The sequence below is a fragment of the Drosophila novamexicana genome, unplaced genomic scaffold (genome assembly GCF_003285875.2).
Source record: "Drosophila novamexicana strain 15010-1031.04,08,12 unplaced genomic scaffold, DnovRS2.1 tig00001395-arrow-arrow-pilon, whole genome shotgun sequence".
NCBI lineage: Eukaryota > Metazoa > Arthropoda > Insecta > Diptera > Drosophilidae > Drosophila > Drosophila novamexicana.
Window position 1 is genome coordinate 777562 of NW_020824854.1, and position 10859 is coordinate 788420.

Below are 10859 nucleotides of genomic sequence, written 5' to 3' on the forward strand. Positions count from 1 at the left end.
TACTCCCTTTTGTTTCCTGTTCTGTTTTGCTCAAAGCAGTCTACAATGTGCTTTATTGAATTTCCTCTTCGGAAATTCATCAATTTCTCTTTTCTCTTAGCACCATGTTTTGTAAATACTTTGCTTAAAGCAAACACAGTGCTTAGGCTTAAACTTTTTTCGGATAGTTAAATCTTACAATATTATCGTATTTGCAAAACAACTCAAAATGTTGAGAGCCTGAAAACCCAGTGTTCAAATTTTCTTACATCAAATTTAATGTATGCCTGAACCTATTAAAGTTTTGAAAAGCTCTAAGTATTAAATACATTGTGGTAAGTCTGTAAACCCATCGTTTTCCATATAAATTCAAGTTATTTCAACTGCAGAAAACCGTTTCAAATTTTTTCATCAAATAAATAAATTAAAATGTTACCATGGTATCGCCTGCGACCCAAACACTGGTTCTACTTTCTATGCAACGATCCCACTGCCGGAGAGTTCATGAAGTGTAGCATGATCTTCATCTGTAGCGTGCTGCTGCTGAGGCGTTTGGGGCGTAGTTTTCGCGCCCTGTCGCAAGGTATTGAGAAGTTGTTTAGCTCTTAAGAGCATTCTATGCGAAATTGTTGGTTTTTTTTTATTTCGGCTTGCATGTAACGAAATTCGTGTAGGTTTATTAAAATCTACTTTGTAGAATGTTGATAATTGTTTGTGTTGCATATTTTTGAAGCGGGAAGTCGCCGACTAGCCATTGGTATTTCTCAATTTTGAGCTCATCTTGATAAGAGTATGTATTAATGGGCTCTTCGTACTTCTGTCATAGAACAAGGGTATGATAATATTAAGCATAAAGACGTACTCGACTTAAGTATATAAAAGTTTATATATGAAAAGGAGAAATCTTTCAACCAAAGAAATAATTCATAGGATGAGACATCTTCGACTCTATGAAGAAGGAGATATCTTGGACCAAACAACGAATTTATAGAAAAACATCTTCGACCCCACGGTATATATCTTTAACCAAGTATTAATATTCTTGATCAGCATTAACATGGTCTTTAATGTTCAGGCAATACATATATGGGTGGCGGCCTCCTGATCGGACCTCTTTATTATATAGCTAAATTAGAAATAATTGATCAGAGTCGTTTCTTGCCTGAAAAACCCGGCTTTTATTAGTTTCACCGTGCTCCTTATATACAAGTCATATCTTTTCAACATCTGCCTACTGTGCCATGTATATTTCTAGCAAAAAATGTTCGCAATATCTGATTTTGTATGGCAAACTTTTCTGTTTTTCAAGATATCTTCACCAAAACTCTGCAATTGCGAGCGTCACAGTGCTGCTCACATATCTGCGCCAGCCGTGTGCCATATGCCTGCAAGGGTATTTCATATTCGGCCTGTAGTTATAGTGTTGTTTTTTCGAGGCATTTCTTTTATGTCTAACCCAGTTCCTTAGCTTTTGGCCAAACTGTTTAGTTAAGCTAATCAAAGCAATCGAAAATCCACAAGAGCTTATATATGAAAGCATTTCTATTTATGGCATTTGCTTCGCTCGCAAGCCTCCATATTGCTTTAGTTATTCTTCGGCATGGGCAGCTGTCAGTTTGAAGTCAAGCAAATCCCAATATTAACTTTTGCCATCAACAGATACTTCACATATTATGTTTTTGCTTCTTCCCCCGCTCTCTTGGCATTTTTCAAAAATGTCCACTTCAAGGCGATGTCATCAAGTTGTCAGCTTGTCATATCAAATGAGCGATATATAAGGATATACAACTATATAGCTGACTAGGTATTTTCAGTTTGGGTGAGGGGAGCGACTGCCGAGCCGAACGTTTATTAACGGTTAAGTATGTTGCTTACAGATTACAATCGGAAAATGCGCATAAGGTTTTGCGATACAGCCGCAGGCGGCATTAGTTTGAGTTATATGCGCGAGGCATATAAAATTAGGTGCCCTACCGCCCGCTACCCCACATGAAACATATAATAAAAAAAATAAAAAATCCCCTGAGAGGTAGGAAGGATGCCGGAAAGCAACGTCAACGGCAGAGGCAACGATTCTGGTATCATAATTTCGAAATGACAGGTAATTTGGGGCAACAACAGGAGCAACAGCATTGGCAGGGGGCGGCGGCAGAGGTTACGGGGCGGCGTGGCAGGAAGACAAGAAATGAAGTGCGAGCGCCAAATGGGAAAATGATGCGAGTTTATTAAGTACCGTTACTCAAAATGTACCCAAAATCCTCACAAGAATTTATGATGCGCAATTTCCCCCGCCAAGAAGAAAACTGAAGAAAATTAAACGCCAAAAAAAGCAAAACCTAACAAATTTATATTGCAAATACATGAAGTGCTCAAGTCTTTAGTGGGCGTGGGGGCGTGTGGAATTGTGGGCGTGTGGTCTAGCTCTAAATGATTTAAGCACACGAACATGCAACTAATGAGTGCAGCTTCTGGCAGGAAAAACCTGCCCCAAAGCTGCTCCACACCTGCCCCCGGCCAGCTCCCCACACCTGCCACGGTCCATTTCAATCAGGACACTAGCCTGCCATAAACTCAGCTCAGGTGTGTTTTCAAAGCTTTAAATTTCAATTGAAATTTACAGCTCAGCTACGTGTAGCTGGGCAAAATACCTAAAAACAAACAATTGCTTGTGGTCCAAATGTCGTGAGTGATTTTATAGCAAATACGTGGCTGGGACAAGTTTAGTTCGCATTCAAACTGAAACTGAGATGTTCAGGGACAACTACGATATATGACGGCAAAAAGAGGCTTTTAAGCGACTGAAGCTGATATTTTGAAAACTATAAATCAATCTGGAGATATGCAGCTGTAATTATGTGAAAAGGAACTCGGCTTATTCTAAGGTACGTTGAAGTAGTAAGAAATTAATAAATACATGTTTCAGCGTTTTTCCAAATTGTGACTTCTTATAATTTGTTAATATAATTTATAAGGTATGAATAATTGCTATACTTTGGTTCTTTTCTGCCTTGTTAATTAACTTTCAATAATTGAAGCTTTTACACAAACATCCTTGATATACTAAGGTATGTTTTATGTCATTTTAATTTTTTTAGCAATTGGGGATCCTTTCAAATATTAATACATCTTATCACCCTTGATAAAAATCAAGAGTTTTTACTGTTTGTTAAAAACTACAAACAAAAGATCTGATGTGTGTATCATATAAATCGCCCTTCCCCATTTATTGCCCCTCTGATAGGCGGACAGCTCTCTTGAGCGGACTAAATTACCCATCGGTTGCTGTTCCCCCAAATGTAGCTTGTTCTTCAAATATTGTTGGTACTAAGTATCCATCTAATTAAACTTATATTATCAGTGTATATTCCGCAACATTTAATGTAATTTCCCTTTCGTTTTCTTGTGCATTTCGCTTTCTTAGGGCCCACTTTTGCTTTCAATTGCACTTCAAAGTTTTGTCTCGCTGAGTTTTGCTTGGATTTAAGCATATATATATTATTTAAACCCTGCTAACCCTGCCACATAAATCATGATGAGAATTATTTTGTTCTCTCTGTTTAATGATGTGCTGTTCAAAATGTTCGCTATTGATGCGAAAATATTTATTGTAACATATCTTTTCATAATGTGGGATTATCTAGGCGCATGTCTTGCCAGGATTTATGTGTGCTAAGAATCAAATACACACACACAAACAGAAACACACACTCACATACATGCAAAACATTAAAAGGAAGAACAGGATGTGGCAGCTTTAAGCTCTTAGGAAATTGAATTCTTAAGCTTTATTGTTTTACTGGCCTGTGCACCCCCCTTCCCCTACCATCTCTTACAGCTGCCTCCCCTGAAGCAGGCCCAAAAAGCAGCGCATGCAAAGCAAGGACCTCCTCGACAAGGACAACGGAGTGTATAAAACTGCAGCAAAAGCAATTTTCATAAATATTTAATGGATAACAGCGCAAAATAAGCAGAGGCCCAAACAACAGAGAAACAGGACTCGCCAGACATTTTACATACATACATATATGTATATGTATGTATATATATATATATATATATATATATATATATATATATATATATAGATACAAACGTACTGACATTGTCAATGGATGTATTGTATTGTATCGCATAGATATCTATATGAGTTGCACATATGCCGCATATATGGCATATACATATATAGTACTCTGTTTCCTACACTCAGAAAAGTAAAACGCAGCCAGAAATTGAAACATTTTTGTAGAAAAAATAGCGGAATCATGTTCCTAAATTGAGAAAAATCTTTTTTAAATGAAGAAAAACTTTCTAAATATCAAAATTTTATTTTCTAAAGACCACAAAATGTATATAAAAATATAGAATATATAAATTATATTTTTAAAAAATAATTTTCTATAAAAAGCAAATATTAATAAAATATTTTTAATTTACAAGTAAATATTAAAAAAAGCCATATATCTTTAGAAATTTTATTTTAAAAATTAGTTTAATAGTATATATATATATATGTATATATATATATATGTAAAATATATGTTTAAAAGCTAAAATTTGTTGTATTTTTTTCTAAATATGAGATGACTTTGATTAGCTTCCTAAAATTTTGAAACATTATTTTTTCTCAAGTGTATAGTATGCAATGAATATAAATCTCGGCTTTTGGTTGGTATCATTAAACGGGATTTCGCGGCGCCTGTGCGCGAGCTGGCCAAAGTCCTTCAAGAGAAGGCCATTACAGGCGGCAAAAATCATAACAATAAAAACGAGACAGGCGGCCAGAGGTGGGCGGTGCGCGGAAAGTGGGGGTAGCTGCTCTTACTTAATCGATGATGATGAATAATTGATTCGTGCGAAGCGCCCAAGCATGGAAATGAAAATGTCGGTTGCCTGGTAGATTGCTGCCGTCTACTTGCCCCCCTACGTGCTCTCTGCGCGCGTGTGTGTGTGTGTGTGTGTGTGTGTGTGTGTGTGTGTGTGTGTGTGTGTGTAACGAGTGGCAAATTTCAGGAAACGGAAATGGCAATTGCAGGCAACGCAAATGTGAAGTTGTGCACTAAATGAAATGCCAACACAGCAACACGGCAAGAAACACGGAAACAGCAATGTGGACAGCAAAGTTACAACAACAGAGACAAAGAAGGGCGGTAACAGATAGTGTTGGAGGGGGAGAAAACGAGAGTTGGAGGAAACTGACAAAAAAAAAAGAAGAAGGAAGACGAGTGCCAAGTTACACAATTCGCTGGTATTTAAATTTGATTCTCAGTTCTCTATTTGAATGGGCTTGAAAAGTGGGCGGAGTGAAACAGCGTAAAAGTAAATGCAGCGAAAGTTTCTTCGATCAACTTTAAGGGAAACTATTGCAAAATAGTTAAGCTAAGTACTTTTAGCCACTCTTACAAAACGATATCGTGGCATACAACTAAAATCAATTTTTAATTAAAAAATGGAAATTTAAATTAAAATGCGGAGTTAAGTTTTAAGCTTGTTTTACAAAGCGAGAGCAAATCCTCTATTATTTTTTTACTTAACGCTCGTTTCGTTTAGCTTAAATACCATTGATATTAGATATAATACTATATTTGGGCATTTTGTATTGCCTATATAACGAGTGTGATGCGAGCTAGCCGATTCTAACATACTTATACTTTATACTACTCCGATTCCGACTATACTTATTCTTTATACATATGTATAGCCAAGTCTGTAGCTAATAGAAGACTCCAGACAAGGTTTCTTCTATGAAGGCAGCTTACGGTCTGAAAAAGTTGCTTTGCATTACCCCAAACATCATTTAACCTGTTTAAACCAATGCCTCTCCTTAAGATTCGGTGCATGAACCAGATTTTTCACACCTGTGAACTGAAATTCGAATTCGAAACTAGGTTCATCAAATTTTCTTTAATTTATAATTGAACTATGCAATTTATATATACTTGACATTCATAATATTTACATATTATTTATTTCAAACATTTAAAATTCTCTCAAAATTTAATTTGTTATCAAATCGTTTTTGCATTTAGGTTAAGCTAATCTTACATAGATCTCAATCGGTTCATCTTAAATTTATTGCATCTTTAATTTTAGGAATTAAAAAAAAAATTATTTATTGAATTAGGTCTTTAGTTAGTCTTTCAAATTAAATTAAAAATAACAAAATATTTTACATCAAATCTTTTTTAAGTTTTTTTTTACATAATTTGTATTTCGGTTGAGGTTAATCTGATCTTTTAAATTCGTGTATTTATTTATTTATTAATGGTCGACAAAACGAGTGTCTTCCTCATTATTCAATAGATTATACAATAGAATTTTATGCTAAAAGCCTAGTTAAAGGATACAATTTTCTAAATAGCATCACCGACCGATGGAGGTGTTTTATTTGCCAGTCCGGCCAGCTGTGCCCCTTTTCACAGCTAATTTTGTCAGTGACGCTATTAGAGCCTACATCTAAGCAGAAGGTTGTAAGTAGGAAAAAAGTGTTTTCAAGTAACATTAAAATAATCTTAATTTGCTATATTAATAAAGAAAATACAATAAATAGGAAAAATGAAAGTAAGAAGATTGTTAATAAAGTAAAGCAATGTAAGTTAGATAAAGAGTGTTAAGTAGATAGGACGGAGAGAAAAGTAATGGGAAATCACCGACCCGGTGGGGGAAAATTTTTCAGCCTGTCCGGCAAGCTATGCCCCTGCTCATAGCTGGGAATGGTCAGCGACTTTTAGAAGGTATGCTGAAAGCAACGATTTTATTAGGGGTAGAGACAGTTCGGTAGAGAAAACGTGATGCAAACTATTATAATTTTTACAAAGCACGCGAAAAGGATTGTGCATAGCATAAATACAAATACTTAAAATTCTTGTACAATTTATTTTAGAAATTCAAGTTTGTCCTGAAACTATGGTTAAAAAAGTCCTTCAATAATACATACTAAAAAATAAATAACATCTTAAAGTCAATCTTTTTTGAACAATCTGAATTTCGTTTCCGGTTCAGCTGCTCTTACATAAATCTAACTCGTTTTAGCTCAAAATTATAGTATAGGCTGCAATTGTAGGAAATTTCTCGGGCACTTAATATGTCTCTAAGGTCGAGTCTAATAATATTCGCTAAGGAACATTATAGTTAGCAACAAAGTGCCACATAATATGCAATTAATTTGTGATGCAGAACACACACACACACATGCACAGAGAGAAATGCAACTCGAGCTATGTTCAATGCATAAGAACAATGCACTTGGGTTTGGGCTAATGAAAGCCACAGAGCTGGCTAGGGCTTGGCCATGCAAAGTGCAACTGCAACAGCAACAGCATGAAGATAGATGGCATAGATATGCCGAGCGTTGCTAATAATACGCATTTCGCTTTAACGGGACATTGGGGGCAAATCTGGCATGCAACTTTTGTATGTTGCAGCAAGCAAGTTGCTGCTGCTGCTGCTGCGGCTGCTGCTGATTGCGGCTGTTGCTGTCGTCGCTGTGGAAAGGACAACGACAACATTGCTGCCACTGACTGCGACTGGCTGCTACTTGGGCCCCGCTCTCAAAATAAATTGCAATTTTATCGCGTATAATTCAATTAAATGATTTGGTTTTTGCTTTCGCTGACGCTGACGAACGATTCTTCTGCAGTTTGCTGTCTGCTGCCTCTTTCACTTTTACGCATTTTCCTTGATTTTTCTTCTATTTAGCTTTTTCTTTTCCTTTTTTTTTACAGTTGACACTCTCGCTGCGCTTTTTGGTGATTTATTGTGCATTCGCTTTGTCTTCTCTATTGTGTCTGCTAAAAATAAGCGTCAGCGCCGCACTCGACTGCATATTTAAATTGTTGGCTAAAAATCGACTGGCAGCCGGTCTGGCCACAGGCCCTACACCAGGCTCCCCCCACTCTTCAGTCTCTCTGTCTCTCTCACACTCTGCCACAGAAATTAGATTTAAATATTTTGGCATTTTCCATCAATTTTCATATAATGCGAAATGGTTCTCCCAGCTTCCTGTGATGTCAGTTTGCCGTATGTGAACCTTTTGTTGCATGCAAGAATGCGGCATGCTGATAGCAGCTGTGGAGCAGCAGCAGCAGCAGCAGCAGCAGCAGCTTTTAGTGGCAAGAACACATTCGATCCGCCAATCGAAGCAGCAGACAGCCAATCCTTTTACGCCCCTTAAGCCACCAGCCGCCCACACATTTTCAATCATTTATGCAGCAATCAGTGCCAGCTTCATTTCCACACGTACGATTACTCACTTTTCCATACATGGAAATACCCTACACTACAAGGCATAACAACTTCCATACATGAAGTCATATTCGCTTCCATTTTTATTTTTATTTTCTATTAATGCACTCTCTAAATAAATAATAACAAATTAAATAAATAGGCATACACATTTTTGCTGGATTTGAGCCAGTTTCCTCTTTTTTATTAGTTCGATGCTCAGACGTTTTGGTCTGAATCGATTAGAGCCAGCCACTTCTCGCTTATTAGTTCGACGCTTTGGACTATGCGTTGAAAACGAATTAGTCAACGAATCAGTGTTAAACAAAAAGTTTTGTTTTTTACATCAGAGGGTTGTCTTTGCATAAGTTGATTTAATAATTAACTTTCTAATAATTAAGGCATGCGATACGCACACATTCCACACACAAATGCACAACTTAGTAGAGCATTCAAATACGCAGTTAGCCGCAAGCCCAATGGCTAAAAGTATTCAATTCTCTGATTTAGTGGCCAAAATCAAATTAAATCAACTGCATAAATTGACTTTTAGTGCATACCAAAAATAAAACTCTGTCAAAGTGCCAGCAAATATATATATATATACATATTCAAAAAACAGATAAGCACAAAAAATTGAAATGCAATCGATGATAACTGACATAGATAGCTTTTTTTGTGGTGAAACAATCAAGTGGCTGAATACAAAATGAATATTTGCTTATTGATTTTAGTATTTAATTTAATTTGGCGACAAGCACGAAAGCAACTAATAGAAATGTTCAAGAGTAAATGAACGAAGCATTAATTCTCTCCAAAGCATTTAATATAATTTAAAATAAATAGACATTTCAGTTAAATGCTTATGAAACTCATGACTGTAAAGATACTGTCAAATGTCAAATATTTTCTAGGATGTTTCGAATTTTAAAAACTAAGCCTGAACACATTGATAATGAGAGAGAAACGATATAATATTTTTTAAACTATAAAATGCATTATTTAATTCTTATTAACAGATTGAAAAGGCATGTTTTGGTAAAGGTACAAGTAATAAATTTAAAAAACGGAATACATTTTTTATATAAAATTATTTTAGTTAAAGCAGCATCAAGTATTCCTTACATAGCTTTACTTAGACGCTACTTCGCAAATAATATTTAGATGTATAGTTGGATATTGAATATAAGGACTCAGCTCATTGTTTCCACCAGTTATATTGAATTTTACGCACTAAGCAAGTCCTTTGCAAAACGTTACAAAATTTATTTAAAAAGGATAGTTCCCCATACAAGGGTATAGGAAAATATATATTTATATAACTATAATTGACTATAAGGCATCTCAGTTTTCAGATTTGTGTCCACAGCAATGCTTGGTTTATTAAATTATTATTTCACAAATACAGATTATATTGAATGAAATCGTTCGTGAATAGATAGATATTTTTATATATATTTAATATATGTATTGCATACTTTTGGGCTAACAGTAAATCGTGACAATGAAAACATTATATTTTATTCTCTTGTAGAGGGTATTATAATTTTGTCATGAAATGTGTAACGAATATTCTAGATCAACATCAACAGACGAGTCGATATAGCCATATCCCTCTGTCTGTTTATATGCGAACGAGTCGCTTAGCTTCAAAGCTATCGTCTTTAAGCTTTACGTAGATCCCTTTTTGGCAGTACACATATTGAAACCGGATCGGACCAACGTACCAATGCCACAGGTAAATCTTCGGCGTGTCTAATATCCTTACTTTCTTGTTTATATAAAAAAAGCTAAATTAACTTAAAGTATGCATATCTTAACTTTTAAATTCTTAAACACATGCATATTATGATATGCCTATTAATATATTATATAAGCAATCGTAAAAAAAGGGATAGATTTTTTTTCAAACAATCTTAGCGGTCAAGCAGGCTTTTAGTATGAAGTGAAGCAGCCAGATATAGAAAAACAAACTCAATCTCAAGTCAAAAATCATAAAACAATATATTAAACTATTTGAAACTATTGAAACAAACAAAGAAACTAATATATTTATACGATTTCAAAGCATGGGTACCGCCAGTCTGGAAGTACCGGAATTGATTACCTTAACCGGTAATAACAATCATTTGGCCTTGCCCGATGTGAAGCGCATCACGGACATACGCAAATTTATGGATGAATCGAAGAATATCAATGGCAGCTTCGAGAAACTATCAGAATTTATTTTGGGCCAGGAGCAACAGTGCCACGACATAACGAAACTGCTCAAGGAGCAGGTGCAGATCAAAATGGATGCACTGCGTCAGGTGAAGGAGGATATGCTGGAGCTACAGCGTCAGCTAAAAGCGCCGGGTGCCAGCGAACGCTTTACCAAGGGTCACAAGGTACTGGTAAAGTTCTATGATGAGACGGAAATAAATGAATACGAGGTGCCCGATGCATTGGCCCGCTACAGCTTGAAGATGAGCTCACTTTACGGTGAAATTCTGGCACTCGACAGCGATGTCGACTATGTGGCCTATCTGGCCAGCATTGCCAGGGTAAATAAGGATTATGTCGCGGACTGGCACAGACACGAAAAAATCGAAAAGGCCAGAAAAACGGTGATTAAGAATAAAAGCGGTGGCGATGCCAAGTAGCTTCAGTTGCTTCAAAGA

The 10859-nt window shown here is 36.0% G+C and overlaps 1 protein-coding gene and 1 long non-coding RNA gene across 2 annotated transcripts; both read left to right on the forward strand.

Annotated features, from left to right (window-relative positions):
* Positions 1-204: 204 nt before the first annotated feature.
* Positions 205-645, forward strand: LOC115767464. The gene is made up of 2 exons (XR_004018380.1): positions 205-314; positions 369-645. It is a non-coding gene; the product is annotated as an uncharacterized LOC115767464 (long non-coding RNA).
* A 9114-nt stretch (positions 646-9759) lies between these two features.
* LOC115767484 lies at positions 9760-10859 on the forward strand. The gene is made up of 2 exons (XM_030711791.1): positions 9760-9937; positions 10268-10859. The coding sequence occupies exon 2, from the start codon at positions 10269-10271 to the stop codon at positions 10839-10841; it is 573 nt and encodes a 190-aa protein (XP_030567651.1). The 5' UTR covers positions 9760-9937; position 10268; the 3' UTR covers positions 10842-10859.

Excerpts from the sequence above, each read along its gene's own strand:
- LOC115767484 (XM_030711791.1), top strand. The coding sequence starts at position 10,269 with ATGGGTACCGCCAGTCTGGAAGTACCGGAATTGATTACCTTAACCGGT.